The sequence below is a fragment of the Haemaphysalis longicornis genome, unplaced genomic scaffold (assembly GCF_048455015.1).
Source record: "Haemaphysalis longicornis isolate Haplotype H1 unplaced genomic scaffold, Haemaphysalis longicornis Haplotype H1 scaffold_8, whole genome shotgun sequence".
NCBI classification, from domain to species: domain Eukaryota; kingdom Metazoa; phylum Arthropoda; class Arachnida; order Ixodida; family Ixodidae; genus Haemaphysalis; species Haemaphysalis longicornis.
Window position 1 is genome coordinate 88,862,785 of NW_027526445.1, and position 15,783 is coordinate 88,878,567.

Consider the following 15,783-nt stretch of genomic DNA (forward strand, 5'->3'; position numbering starts at 1 on the left):
ATGTAGGATGCGTCACAATCCTTGCATGGAATTTTGTAGGCAACTACGGGGAATCTTGATTTTTCTAAAGGGTCCTTCACGCGTACCAGCTTCTGATTAAGCTGGTACGCGTTTAACACCATACTTTAATTTTAACACCATATGTGCCAAACACCCTTGCAAGAGCTTCACTGATGCCTTGCGTGTAGGGGACGGCAGCGCGGTTTTGCCTGTATTCTTCAGGAACCCTTTCGGGGGAGGCAACTGAAGCCCGCAATTGTTGCGTCCTCACACGCTTTGAAGGGTAGCCGTTGCTGCGAAGGTCCTTCCTTACCACGGCTAGCTCTTGCTTGCACAGACCAGGCTCACAGCAGATTCGTAATGCGCGTGAGAAGAGTGCAGCGGCGACGAAGCGTTCTTGGCCTGTAGGATGCGCAGAGTCGAACCCCAGGAATCTACCCGTGTGGGTCGGCTTTCGATACACACTGGTTGTAAATCCTTTGGCCGACCGTCTCACAAGTACGTCGAGGAAGGCGATCTGTCCATTATTTTCTTGTTCCATGGTGAACTGGATGCTTGGAACACAAGAGTTTAGATGCTCAAATAAAGGCATTACGTTTCGGCGGTGGATCACACAAAAATAGTCGTCTACGTAGCAGACAAAGATCTTGGGGCCGTCTTGTACGAGCATAGCGCAGAATTTTCTAGAGCCTCTAGGGCAATATTCGCACAGACTACTGAAACGGAAGCTCCCATCGCTGTTCGAAACCGCTGGTCCGTTGAAAACAAAATATGTGTTCTGCAGGTCAAATTCCAGGAGACGATATAAGTCTTGCATCTCAATTGGCGAACGTGAAGGCAGAGATGCATCGTTCTCGAGTAGATCCTTGCAACTCCGGACCGCGTAATTTTGCCTGGAATTTGGCCTGCAGAACACGTTTTGTTTTCAACGTACAATGTTAAAAGCAGCGGTTTGGAACAGCGATGGGAGCTTCCGTTTCAGCAGTCTGTGCAAATATTGCCTCAGAGGCTCTAAAAAATTCTGCGCTATGCTCGTACAAGACGGGCCCAAGATTTTTGTCAGCTACGTAGACTGCTTTTGTGTGATCCACCGCCGAGACGTAATGCCTTTAATTGAGCATCTAAACTCTTGTGTTCCAAGTATCCAGTTCACCATGGAACAGGAGAATAATGGACAGATCGCCTTCCTCGATGTACTTCTGAAACGGTCGGCCAAAGGATTTATAACCAGTGTTTATCGAAAGCCCACCCACACGGGTAGATACCTGGGGTTCGACTCTGCGCATCCTATAGGCCAAAAACGCTCCGTCGCCGCTGCACTCTTCTCACGCGCATCACGAATCTGCTCTGAGCCTGGTCTGTGCAAGCAAAAGCTAGCCGTAGTAAGGAAGGACCTTCGCAGCAACGGCTACCCTTCAAAGCTTGTGAGGACGCAACAATTGCGGGATTCAGTTGCCTCCTCCGAAAGGGTTCCTGAAGATGGGCAAAAACGCGCTGCCGTCCCCTACACGCAAGGCATCAGTGAAGCTCTTGCAAGGGTGTTTGGCACATATGGCATTAAAATTGCACACGTGCCAACGAACAGGCTTAAGCAAAAGCTGGTACGCGTGAAGGACCCTTTAGAAAAATCAAGATTCCCCGGAGTTGCCTACAAAATTCCATGCAAGGATTGCGACGCACCCTACATAGGTGAAACTGGAAATATTTAAAATAAGAATTCAATAGCACCAGAACGATGTCAAAAAAGGCAATGCAAGCTGAAATGCCTTGGCGGATCATCACCTGGCTACTGACCACGTCATCGATTGGGATTCCGCAAGCATAATCGCATCAGAGAAGTGCCTGTCGACACGACTACTTTTAGAATCAGTGCATATTCAACCAACTCCCCGAGATATACATGCGCACTCTGCACCACCAAACTTATAAATAATCGCGACCTTTCACCCCCCTTTCATTGTGATCAAAGGCCAGTAGGGGCCTAAAATGTCTTTGTTTATTTGTTTTTGACCAGGCGAGCGCCTGCTTGTATTTCATCAACACCGAACTAACCCGCCTGAATCACCACTTTATAGACATTGAGCAATTATTTGAATTGGTTTATTGTAGCAAGCTGTCTTGTTTATTTCCTTATTTTTTTGGCATTTCCTGTCTCATTTGAAATTGGGAGACCAGATAGCTTTTACTACGGGCCACGCACTGGCGACAACAAATATTTGATTTCACTTTAAACAATTTTCGGTTATGTTTTATTGCTCACCAGCCAATGACCTGAAATATAAGAGGCTCCTAAAACATGTGCTGGCATTTCTTTCCTGCACTGCAGTACAACTAATCATGACTTTTATCATATTTTGTTCACAAATTGTAATATTTAGAAAGTATTCAGCTGAATGAAAATGTTATTTCAGTAGCATGCGCAATCAACAGGGCCTCAATGACTCTCACCACGTGGTTCACTTGTTTCTGTCACAAATAACCTGATTGCAGCCACATTCCACCCAAGACGAAGGTAACATATCCTCTGGGATGATGAATATTTAAAATGCCTTACGAGTAAGTGCTAAGCACATGAAATTGTGGCATTAAAACCGAAGATCCCTCTGCGGCATCCTTCACTTGGGGCAGGGCTTGATCACAAACTTCGAGAAGTTGAAAAATGCTCCATGCGCCGCTCCAGCCAGCAGAAACAATGCAGGACGCAAGTTGGTAGGTGGACCGTTGGCATCCTGCGATTGTGAAGATTTTTTTAGTAGATGCACTTTTTTTTTGTACCACTGTTCATTTTTCCGTTAACAAGCAGCTGAACTCCTGCAGGTTCTACGAATCATACAAGCATAATAAAACGCAGCAATGCAGAACAATCGGCAGGGTTACCTCAATTTTTCTTTTCTAGGAATGAAAAAAATGTAGGTAATCTATACACAACTACAATCAAACCTTTAAATTTTTACCTACTTCACTCCTAACAAGCACACATACACGTTAGACATGTGAGAAAGCTGCTAAATTTATGCCCACAAACTTAATCAGGCATCAGAAATCGGCAGGGAACGACGTGTCACCTTTAAATGGCACTTTTTTCGTTCAAAACACTAAAATGGGCGAGAAAGACCCATAACTATGATTTGGTACCCTTATCTGGTATGGTTTTCAGGCAATGCTTACATCTCACTTCAGTACCTTCAGGAGGGTGGAGATCTTTGAAAACTCATTGCGGGCAAGTGGGTTGTGTTCAAGCTCTCGTATCTTGCCAGCATATGCTGGATTCCAGCATTCCCAAATCAACGTGACGACTCGAATGTGGTGGATGCAAGAGAAAGAATAAGCACACGCCAAGGGCGCAGCCGGGGGGGGGGGGGAAGGAAGGGAGGGGGGGTCCTGGTGCCCCCCCCCCCTTCATAATGTTTTATGTCAAGGCTGGAGTTATCTTTGTGGGTGTTCTTTTCCCCGGGGCTTCTCCTCCAAGCCGCTGCAGCGCTGAGGATCTCACCCCGGGTATCTCCAACCGACAAAACTCAGCCTCCGATCAAAACTATACATTTATTTACAGCCCAGTGGGCGGCTAAAAAACAGCGCTCAGGCGGAGCTCGAAGACGACGGGCCGAGCTCTCCTGTGCCCGGACCGCGTCTCTCTCGTCTCCTTGTCTTCATATTCCCTCCACCCTGACACTGGGAGCCACGGAAGAGGGAAAAGCGAGTCCTTCGTGGGAACCCCATGTGGTGGCCATTAGCGCATCCGGTGCGAGCAGGCGCGACCCTCCTCGGAGTTTCAAGGCGCCGCGTGACACGACACGTGCGTTCAATTTCTGTGCTGCTCGTCCCAGGGCCTGCGCCAGTTCATGCGTCGAAGCGCCCGACCACTGTGAAACATAACTTCAGGAATGTTTCACACACCACACACACTTTGCGAGCGTGCTCCATTGTTCCTTCAATTGGCGACACAACAATGAGCACGGCCAGTGCCCCTTGACCCTGGCTGCTGGTCACCATGACAAATTAGGCACAATCCTCACATAGCTCATTCAGAGCGAGCGGCCTTTTGAATGCGGTACGCACCGGCCGTCGTCGTCCGAAAACGCCCTTGCCATGCGCCGCACACCCTCACACAACAGTATCATGGGCCCCTCTCCTCCTCGCTTCCTCGCTCGGGAAGGGACCACTGCTGGCTCGTCACCATGCGTTGAAGCCACTCTGCACTGAGGTGAAGCTGACTGACGCTTTCGCCTCTTTCGAGGCGAACCCTCGGGTTCGGCCGCTTCTGCGCTCGTAGCGCCGTGCTCCACTACGCACCGTTGGTCAGCGTAAGCAGGAGAGGACTGCTTAGCGGCTACGTCAACGCTGACATGAAATGCTGTAGGGGCTATCTCTTCAGCCACTCCTAAAGACCTACCTGTAACTGCCCTGGGCTGCATTACATGAGCGGCCGTACCCTGATTTACACTTTCCTCGCTGAATTCGCTGGAGCTCCCTATGGCAATCACATTGTCGGTACTCGACATTTGGGTATCTCGAGAAACAAGATACAGTGTGCGTGACACCAACTGCATCCGATTCCTCGCGCGATTCCCGTGCTGCTGCATCCTGCAATGCAACTGGCCGCTCGCCCACGCTCCCGGAACGTTCTCCCTCTCTGAACGCGGTGACAACGGGCTCACGCTCGACTGAAACCAGCCCCTTCACAACGGCTGATTTAAGAACTTCATAGTTCTTCCCCTCCTTCCTGTGCGAACCGTCGTGTTCGGCCACTACTGCACCCCTGTGCGCGCACAAAGCGCCGTTCTCTACCACACAACGTTGTGTGAAGCAAGGAGTAGCGAGGGGCTCATCGGCAACTTGAACAATAACATGCGACGCTGCGGAGCCTTTCTCTCTTCCATCAGCTTCATCACGGGCATGCGCACACTCTCATTCAACTTTGACTGCCTGTCATTTACCAACGCAGCCTCGCGCGTAACACCTTCCTTCACCTCCATCTTTATTGCGGTGAAATTCTCTAAGCGGGATGCTTCACTATCCTGCTCCCCGGTTGCAGAGAATCTCAACGCCCACGAAGAAACGTGCGCCACTATCCTATCTTCGCCTTTCCCACGTGACTCTGATCGTGGCGGATCCCGCGAAACAGGAGGACTACGCGCGCCCAGTGAATGGGTTCCACCCAGCGCATCTTTCGGCGTACCGGAGCACCGCAGTTCACTCTCTCCCCGAGTGCTGAACATTACTGTTTGAGCAATCGGTGAGGTAGGAACGTTGTTAGCTCTCTTGAAACGTCCACTCTTCGAACGTTCCGCTGCTAACTCTGCCTCAGCGATTCTCAATTTCGCCAGCAATAGCGCCTTCTGCTCAGCAAACGACATTGCAATGCTTGCTGTCCCTGCAACGTTCATGCACGCTTCCTAATCCTCATCATTATCTCGCGGCTACACCTAGATAGCCGCTAGATGTCATGGTGAACCGCAGACCCAGCATCAAACGAGGCACTGACCTGTATAGCTCGGCGCCTGTAGAGATGCCGCACCGGTGCAGATGGGTTATCCATTTATGCACCGCTCCTTCCACCGAGGTGTCCACCAAACAATCGCCCGCCGACTTCTCGCCTGCCTCTTCTCCTTCAGTGGGCTGCTGATGCCTCCACTGACCGCTCGCCAAGCTGCTTCTCCGCTGCTCAGCAGGCCGCAGAGATTGCCTCGGTCTCCGTTGAGACGTCCGTTCAGCGCCGCTCGAGCCGCTTCTCCACCTGGGTGGCGAGCTCGCTGCTCCTGCAGATCTCGTTCAGCAGGCTGCCGCTCTCCGTTGAGAAGTCCGCTGAGCGCCGGTCCAGCCGCTTCTCCACCAGGCTGACGAGCTCGCTGCTCCCGCCGATCCCGTTCAGCAGGCCGTGACTTCTCCGCCTGCTCCATCTCGCCCGCCGGCTGGCTGAGTCGTCGCTGTTGAAGATCCTGTCGACTGCGCCAGTTATCTTCTTGGATGTTCTTTTCCCCGGGGCTTCTCCTCCAAGCCGCTGCAGCGCTGAGGATCTCACCCCGGGTATCTCCAACCGACAAACTCAGCCTCCGATTAAAACTGTACATTTATTTACAGCCCAGTGGGCGGCTAAAAAACAGTGCTCAGGCGGAGCTCAAAGACGACGAGCCGAGCTCTCCTGTGCCCGGACCGCGTCTCTCTCGTCTCCTTGTCTTCATATTCCCTCCACCCTGACGCTGGGGGCCAGGGAAGAGGGAAAAGCGAGTCCTTCGTGGGGGTCCAACCCCATGTGGTGGCCACTAGCGCATCCGGTGCGAGCAGGCGCGACCTTCCTCGGGATGCGCGGAGTTTCAAGGCGCCGAGCGACACGTGCGTTCAATTTCTGTGCCGCTCGTCCCGGGGCCCACGCCAGTTCGTGCGTCGAAGGAGTGTGGGCATGCCCGTGAAAAAGCTGATAGCCAGAGAAACAGCCTCAGCTGCATCGCATGTTCTAATTCATGTGACCGATGAGCCCCTCTCTACTCCTTGCGTCACACAACGGTGTGTGGTAGAGAACGGCGCTTCGCGCGCGAACGGTGGTTCAGTAGCGGCCGAACGCGAGGGTTCGCACATTAAGGAGCGGAAGAACTATGAGGTTCTTAAATCAGCCGTTCTGAAGGGGCGGAGACTGGCTTCAGCTGAGCGTGAGCCTGTCATCGCACCGTGCGGAGACAGAGAACATCCTGGGAGCGTGGCCGAGCGGCCAGTAGCTTTGCAGGATGCGGCAGCACGGGAATCGCGTGAAGAATCGGATGCAGTTGGTGTCGCGCACACTGCATGGTGTGTTTCTGGAGGTCCCCAAATGTCGAGTCCCGAAAATATGATTGCCATGGGAAGCTCCAGCGAATTGAGAGAGGGAAGTGCAAATCAGGGTACGGCCGCTCATGTAACGCAGCCCCAGGCAATTGCAGGTAGAACTGCAGTGACTGAAGAGATAGCCTCTCCGGCATTGCATGACCGCGTTAACGTGCCCACGAAGCAGCCCTCTGCTGCTTACCCTGACCAAAGGTGTGTCGTAGAGAATGACACCTCGTGCGCTTATGGTGGGTCAGAAGCGGCCGAACCCTAGGGTTCGCCTGGAAAGAGGCGCAAGCGTCAGTCAGCTTCACCTCAGTGCAGAGTGGCTCCAACGCATGCTGACGACCCAGCAGTTGTCCCTTCCCGAGCGAGGAAGAGAGGGGCCCCTGATACTGTTGTGTGAGGGTGTGCGGCGCATGGCAAGGGCGTTTTCGGACGACGACGGCCGGTGCGTATCGCATTCTAAAGGCCGCTCGCTCTGAATGAGCTATGTGAGGATTGTGCCTAATTTGTCATGGTGACCTGCAGCCAGGGTCAAGAGGCACTGGCCGTGCTGATTGTTGTGTCGTCAACTGAAGGAACGATGGTGCACGGGCCAAATGTGTGTGTGGTGTGTGTTTCGTGTGTGAAACATTCCTGAAGGTATGTTTCACAGTGGCGGTGGAGGTGTTGCGCGCTTCGACGCACGAACTGGCGCGGGCCCCGGGACGAGCGGCACAGAAATTGAACGCACGTGTCGCTTGGCGCCTTGAAACTCCGCGCATCCCGAGGAAGGTCACGCCTGCTCGCACCGGATGCGCTAATGGCCACCACATGGGGTTGGACCCCCACGAAGGACTCGCTTTTCCCTCTTCCCTAGCCCCCAGCGTCAGGGTGGAGGGAAGATGAAGACAAGGAGACGACATCGGGAGACGTGGTCCGGGCGCAGGAGAGCTCGGCCCGTCGTCTTCGAACTCCGCCTGAGCACTGTTTTTTAGTCGCCCGCCGGGCTGTAAATAAATGTACAGTTTTGTATCAGAGGCTGAGTTTGTCGGTTGAGGATACCGGGGGTCAGATCCTCAGCGCTACTGCGGCTTGGAGGAGAAGCCCCGGGGAAAAGAACATCCAAGAAGATAACTGCTGGGCTGCGGTTTAAGCAGCCTGAAAACCCGCCTGAAGTCACCAGCAGGCGCGGAACCTGCAGTTTTAAGGACATTCTTGCTCATATAAAGCCGAAAACAAAGGCTATGTCAACGTCTGATCCCTGCGCCCGCTCCAGATGCTGTACCTGTCAACATATACAGCCCGGCTGCATTTCGCGCCGGATACACCGACAAGCGCTGGGAACCTGCCACGAGCCAATCGAAACAGCCCCACTGTTTCAATGGCGGAACAGCACGGCCGGGGAATGGCAGAACAGCAGGAAAAGCCTCATATAGGCTTACATGTTGTCGGGAGCGTGTGATTCCTTGTCTTTACACTGGTACAAAGTATAATCACATGACAGAGCACGTCGCTGTATTTTGTTCAGTCAACTATCAATCCTTGATATGTTTACTTTTCTACAGACATCGCATTTCATTGACTATTGCAGATCCATAATTTCTGCTGCATAAAAAGCATTGCTCTGCCCATCTTGTATTTCCTCCACATCAACAAAACTACACAATTCTCCCTAATGCGGAGCTTTGTTTTTTTGGCACTATTCCAGTTTCCTTGACCTCCCTCTTGGTTAGAATCAGCATTCTGTATTTGCTTAACAGGAGTTTTACTGAAGCCATGTCTGTTTCGATTTAACAGATAGAAATATAATGAAATTTAAGAAACGTGCAACAAGCTCAACATTCAACAGCAGTGCAATAAGGTGTTCCGCTTAGCGAAAGTTTACTACTCGCGCTACTAGCACAAAAAATAACAAAAGGCGATTACTTAAGAACGAAGACGCACATTTGCTAGTTTCACCACCATAATATACGAATGCGCCGCATGTACAGTCCACTGCGATTCGGAGGTTGTCGCGGGAAAACTACTCTTTCAAACGAAGTAGGAAGAAGGAAGAACAACAGCTTTATCAAATATTCCATGCAAGTTTCGTTATCATTGGTGTAGATAAAGGGCAACCAAGTCCAAGTCTGTGCTTGATAACAACGAATGTACAGGGCCGTCCACGCTAGGTGCGAACACGGTGCAGCGTGGCCTCGCTCAGCGGAGCGCCAGCGCACAATCCACGGCCGCGCAGCGAAGCTAAGCGGCGCAGGCGCACAGGGGCTTGGAGGCGGGGCTTCGTGTAGTCTGCTAGAGCGGGAGAGCGCCGTGCCTGCTTTGCTGTGAAGCACGCCTAACTGTAGGCTTGCCTGTAGCGTCTAAGCGCGCTGCGACGGCGTTGCGGGAAAGCGCACTTTCCTTACTACGGCGCGTTGTGTAGTTTCTGCGTACGAGAACCCACAGCTTCCGCTTTTCAGTTCCGCGGTGCAGGTTAAATGCAAGTATTGTTGCAAACATTTCAGGACTGGCGGCTTGGTTTGGTTCAATGCGAGACGCTGTATAGAACGGCATCGTATAATTTCGGCCACTAGGATTTATTTAATGCTCACTGGCATTACGCAGAACATAATTGTCTGTGCATTTCGCCTCCATGGAATTTCGGTCACAGCGGCTGGGTTTCGATCTGCCGAATTTCTTCCAGATGTGTATTGGCTTTTTTCAAACATATGAATATCGCGCATCGTTGAGATGGTTCAAGGAGTCGCGAGGAAGTACGGGTCTTACCATAAAGGAGGATGCGCACAGGTGGCAACAAAGGGAGGGGCCGCTTTCTCCAAATAACTAGCCATGTAGGGAGCGCAACCAATGACGTATGCATTATAATTTAGCACACTAGAGTGGGACCGGTCCAGGATTCGACCGCAGAGTAGACGATTGTGCTGGGGGCGTGACTTCCTGGCTGGGCGACTGCTTGAACCATCTCGACGATGCGCGATATTCATATGTTTGAAAAAAGCCAATACACATCCGGAAGAATTTCGGCAGATCGAAACCCAGCCGCTGTGACCGAAATTCCACGGAGGCGAAATGCACAGACAATTATGTTCTGCGTAATGCCAGTGAGCATTAAATAAATCCTAGTGGCCGAAATTATACGATGCCGTTCTATACAGCGTCTCTCATTGAACCAAACCAAGCCTGTCCTGAAATGTTTGCAACAATACTTGCATTTAACCTGCACCGCGGAACTGAAATGCGGAAGCTGTGGGTTCTCGTAGACAGAAACTACACAACGCGCCGCAGTAAGGAAAGTGCGCTTTCCCGCAATGCTGTCGCAGCGCGCTTAGACGCTACAGGCAAGCCTACAGTTAGGCGTGCTTCACAACAAAGCGGGCACGGCGCTCTCCCGCGGTAGCAGACGACACGAAGCCCCACCTCCAAGCACCTGTGCGCCTGCGCCGCTTAGCTTCGATGCGCGGCCGCGGATTGTGCGCTGGCGCTCCGCGGAGCAAGGTCACGCTGCGCCGTGTTCGCACCTAGCGTGGACGGCCCTGTACAGCTTGAAACCCAAAGGGTGGCAAGTCAGTCGTGCAGGCCATTGTTGTATCATGGAACAGCCAACAAGGGAGCGAAGAGTGTGAAATTTCGATTTTCATGGTTCCGAAACGAAACCGTGGGCTGGTGGCACGCTTGGCCGCTCGATAACCTTCAAATCGTGCTCGACTGTACTTCATAGCTGACAAGAAAACTTAATAGTCCCTTTTCTAAAACACGAGAATCTTGATAGTAAACATTCAGTGTTGGCCTCCACTTCCGCCTGACGAACTTCGGGGTCCGCGCGCCACTCACGAGCGCGCTCATGATCACACTCACGAGCGCGGGTCCGCCTAACCACCTGCTCTGCGGACGAATGAATCGCCCGTAGTCTGCCCATAGACCAGCGAACAGCAATTTAGCTGATCATCACTATCATCACCATCTAAGCTCCTTAAAGGAGCCATGAAGAGAAAATACAACTTCGTTTAATTTGAAAGAACTAGGATTCAGTATGTCACTCAGCTCCATTAGAGCCGCAAAATATGTTTTTTAACGAAAAAAAGCAAGACGTATTTAAAAACTTTCAAATTTTGCGCCACAGTGACGTGTTATGAGCAAGAATGACGTCATACGGGCCCACAATAAAACATAATTTTCAGTGCCTTAACTGCACGTTAACGTTCAAGTGATGCGGTCAAATGAAACTAGAGGCCGGATTACAGACGTCCAGTCATGTGCCGTCGCGACAGGTCAGTTAGACGGCCGCCAATCGCACAAACAAGGTTCCGTGACGTCATAAATAAGTTGCGGGAAATTGGCTAGGGGGTCGCGACTGCTTCAAACGTTTTCCTTAATATCTCCGTTATTTTTTCGAAGATTGCGATGATATTGGGATCATTGTTATCAGGACTAAGCAGTCTTTCTAATAAACCCAACTTGTATTTTGTCTTCATGGCTCTCCTTTAAGGTGGGCTTTACAGGTAGTGTTGAGCATACACAAATCGCATGTTAAAGTCAGTTATTTCAAGTTTCGTTTGCAAAACAACGCGCAAGATGCCTTGCCTACATATTTCCCCGTCCCATTTTTTGGTCGACCACACCCCCCCCTCCCCCCCAAAAAAATTCCTGGCTTGTACGAGGGAACTTGTACATTCAAGTGATCGAACATTATTCAAGTATGGTAGCCCACTGTGCTACCAAAACTGTGTTTGAAAACTTACGTTCTGGCGGCCAAACACTGTTGACAATGCTTGTGGCTCTTGTCCGGTTGAATGGAGGGGCGTGATGTGCTCAGACCGTCCAGAGGTCTAAAACAGGATGACACATGATTACCACACAGGCAAGAATGGAAATTATTGGGTGCACGAATGTTACAACTCGGGCAACACAATATTCAGCCAAAATCATTGCCCGCGCACAGCGGCACCGTACACATGGTGAGGTGGCTCGCCGCAAACGCAACGAAGCTTGCGAGGCGCGCACATTCGCTCGCAAACGATTCTCCCTCGCCATTCCCAACACGGCACAAATGACAGCGGTGATTAACGAAGCCGTAAACGCTGCGCAGCACAGTTTAGAGGAGTAGCCGCCCGTGTTCTGATAAACTACGCGTAAGACGTGGTTTGCAGTGGTGAACTCTGAAGCTGTTCAATGTAGTGCTGCGGAATGGGAAACGTTACTGAGTTACTGAGCGCCACTGCGTTACTGAGCGCCAGTGCGTTCAGCGCTCAATGCAAGCACCACAATGTTCTTTCGCACATCGCCTTTCTGAAGACGAGCCCTCAAGGTTCAACCTAGCTAGTTCAGTTAAACAATTCACACACGCGGGCTCCTGTTAACGAATCCTTAAAGCGGCGCTGACAGCTACAAACGGCATCCAGTGAAAAGAAAGGCGGCAAATGTGTCGAGACAGCTTACCTGCAGGAAACGAAGCAGAAGAGCGAGCGACGTTCAGGGGCAAGCGCCGAACGAATTTAGCCGTCTTCAGGTGGCAAAGTTGTTCTCAAATACTTCATCGCGAAGTCGAACACGACAGACATAACCGAAGACGACCAGGTGTCCAATTAATCATAATAACTGCGCTTGTGTAACTGCACACCACAGTCAACAATCCATGAAAGACGGGTCACGGCATGGAGGGTCACGGGGTATCTGTTCCGGAATCCGGCCACGCCGCCGCGCGCCGTACTCAGGGTTTCGGCCGTTGACAGGGAGTTGCGTAAAGAAATTAAAACGACAACAATAAATAATTGCCTCTTTTACTGACTACAACAGTAAATTATTATTTTTTGTGTGCAATATAATAAAGAAGCTTAGATTTTTAAAGTTTACAAACACAAAACGCGGACTGAGTTTTTTGGCGCTCCATTTGAACGTTAAAAAAAGCATCAGATAGTAAGATAACACTGCGCAATGAAATTTGGAAGTGTTCTAGTGTAAGTAATCGTATTATTATTTGGCGTCTGTTTATTTAGCGCCCGACTTCATGCCCCCTCCATTCCCAACTTTTGTTTTCTTTTGATATCTGCCTTGTTCTCCAACGTTGTTTCTGTAGGAGAAACTAGGTGGTCTGTTTATTGCATTTGTACACAATATTTACGGTCGCTAACAATAAGAATGGAATAAAATTGTGATTGCTAGTACTTTATAACTCCACTGAGTGACGAGAATGACTGTTGTCAGAGGGGGCTATGATTGTGCTGGAGGGGCAGGAGAGGAACAGGGAACGACGGAATGATGATACAGATGTCACAGTTCAAGGTTGTGCTGTGCTCGGTGCAAGGTTGCAGAAAACAAAAAGTGGGAGGGGGAGTGTTATTTTGTCGATGTCGTAATAAGCAAGGGCTGATATTTTTTCCTGTTTCAACGTCGGTGCTGCCGCTGCTTTTTTATTGAATTTGGCAGCTTTTTTTTTTTGCTTTTGAACATTTTTGACGAGGTTGGGTGGATGGTGCAATGGGATGTCTTTTTGAAATTATATTGCATGCATGACCTCAATCAATGATGAGCTGAACACCTTTTCCCCACCCTTTCAACACCCTTCCAAAAAAAAGGGTGGTGAGGTTGGTCAACACCCTTTTTTTCACGCAAAAAGGGTGGAAAGCTACAAAAAAGGGTGTTGAGATTCAAGAAAAAGGGCGTAAGGGCCTCCCAACACCCTTTTTTCAATTATTTTACACCCTTTTTGGCCAAAAGGGCGTAAAAAAGTTTAGTGTGTAGGTGCAACACATACGGCACTTTCCACTTCGGCCTTACCAATGCCCTTTAAGGTTACTGCGCTTGAGAATGCAAATAGAAGTTTACTCACATGCTGGAACAATTCAATTTTTTGGATGAGAAACCGCGTGGAAAGGAACAAATCATAGGTCTTTTATCATTCAAACCGAAAGACATAAGTTATGAATAACATTAGCTTCGGCCATGCAGATCTACATAGCGAAAAAAAGCGGTTTGATAATATAGCAGTTGCGATTAAAAAAACTGTCAGAATGGGGAGATAACAACGTAAATGCACTCCAGGATATCTTTAACCTTTTACTGTTTTAAAACAAAACCAAATTTACATTTAAAGAAAAAGAGTGTCTCTGTTTTAGATGACATTTACACCAGAAGCTGAGGCAGGTAAGTATTTTAACGGACTTTCTGTTTGGCTAGTTGTTGCATATGATTAAAGGTGTAAGCTCCGCTAAGAAGGCCACCGCACATAGAGAAGTACACGAGAACCGGTGCAGACTTGGAACTATTATTCAAGAAACACAAATAAATACCGACGGGCGGAGTGGTCGATCTTGACATTGCGCACACGCAAAAACAAAAAAAGTACAACTTACAATACAAAAAAAAACAAAAAAAAAACAAAACAACACAAAAAATTCCCTCGCACTTCCCCGAGGGGGAGAGTGTGTAAGTGCGAATGCACGGTTGTTGATTGCGCGATTACGGTGGATATCGTGATCTTAATGAGTAGTCGAGAGATCACACACACGCACACAACTACAAAGAAAGATATTTCACTCGTTATTGATGGTACCGTTGCCCGGTCCGCCATCATCGTTATCGAGATGCAGGACCAGCGACCGCTCTCGACGACGGCGCGCGCTCGACTAATACCCTCCCGCGCCACGCGGCCGCTACACGAGCGCCCTCACGCGTCGGAATGCGGAGCGCCCGCTAGGCGAGCGAGAGCTCTGCCGCCCGAAGTGGAGAGGAGGCGCCCAACACCCGCAGTCACTGAGCGGAGAGAGGAGGAGGAGAATAGCGCCCGCCGTTACGGCGAGGGCTACACGAGCGCCCTCACGCGTCGGAATGCGGAGCGCCCGCTACGCGAGAGCTCTCCCGCCCGAAGTGGAGAGGAGGTGCCCACCACCCGCTGTCACTGAGCGGAGAGAGGAGGAGGAGAGTAGCGCGCGCCCATTTCCCCCCGTTGCTAGGGGAGACGAGAAAGACGAGGAGCGCGCGCACCCGCAGCTGTTGCTATGCGGACGACGGCGGCGGACGATTCAGGCTCGCTTAAGAAGTGCATTCGCACTTAAAACAAAACTTCTGGTCAGGATTTTCACAAACACTCTTCGATGAGCAACTCTGAGCGCTGGCCGCAACCTTCGTGTGGCCTCTCCCAAATATTATTATCCGTACGGCGCTAGACGGAATTAGGCCCAACAATGATTAAATTTCTGTCCTTTGTCAACACGTCGCGAGCAATACAAAAGGACGTGGCACTCGCGTCAACCGATTCATATCTGATTTGTGGCATACCGCGCAGTGAAGGACGGTGTGCGTACTCTAAATTCGAGCAGTACAATAACCCGATACACTGTGGCGTCGCTGCTATATCGATAGCCTGTAACTCTTCGAATGACCTCATAGCGAGCGCAAGTCCCCCGACAACAACGCACCCCCAACTCGCGCGCACTAATGGGGTAATTATCCCTGACAATATACAGATATTGTGGTTTCACAAGGTACCTGAATCGCCGCCCGGTCTTAGGCCACCTTTCCCTTGCAGGGAACAATTCTATCTGCCAGGATCGCATCTGCCTACTCAGACAAATGATGAAAGGGGAAAAGCCCCTTCGCGGCCGCGGCCCGCTGAAGCTGTTGCCCGCTGCGTGGTTATTCTTTTTTTGCCTTTTACCTTCGAGGAGGCACGTTCTGCTGAACGGTGGGCAAATTGGCCAGCTTATAGAAAGAGAAACAGAGTAGCGACACCTGGATTTTTGTACTCGAGCATTGGCATCAAAACAGGCAGAAGGAACTTTTGTAGAAGGAACGCAGTTTCTGCCGTTCCCTCATAAAACTAACGAGCTACCATTACAGTTCCACCGACCCTCAGTGTAACGGTGGCGTTTCTCCGTTCCTCCAAAAAAGGAACTAGTTCCAGCAACGCCGTTCCTTGGAACGCCGTTCCGTACAACACTGGTTGCGGAGAAGTCATGCGACGAGCTCTAGCTTAACCATTGGCATAGGGATCATTTGTATCTT

The 15,783-nt window shown here is 50.5% G+C and overlaps 1 protein-coding gene across 1 annotated transcript; it reads right to left on the reverse strand.

Annotated features, from left to right (window-relative positions):
* Window positions 1-2,024: 2,024 nt before the first annotated feature.
* Window positions 2,025-6,022, reverse strand: LOC144149112 (uncharacterized). Its single transcript, XM_077680651.1, has 2 exons — window positions 5,486-6,022; window positions 2,025-2,729 (listed from the first exon to the last, which is right to left on the reverse strand). Exon 1 carries the CDS (start codon window positions 5,898-5,900, stop codon window positions 5,532-5,534), a length of 369 nt encoding a protein of 122 aa, XP_077536777.1. The 5' UTR covers window positions 5,901-6,022; the 3' UTR covers window positions 2,025-2,729; window positions 5,486-5,531.
* Window positions 6,023-15,783: the final 9,761 nt, after the last annotated feature.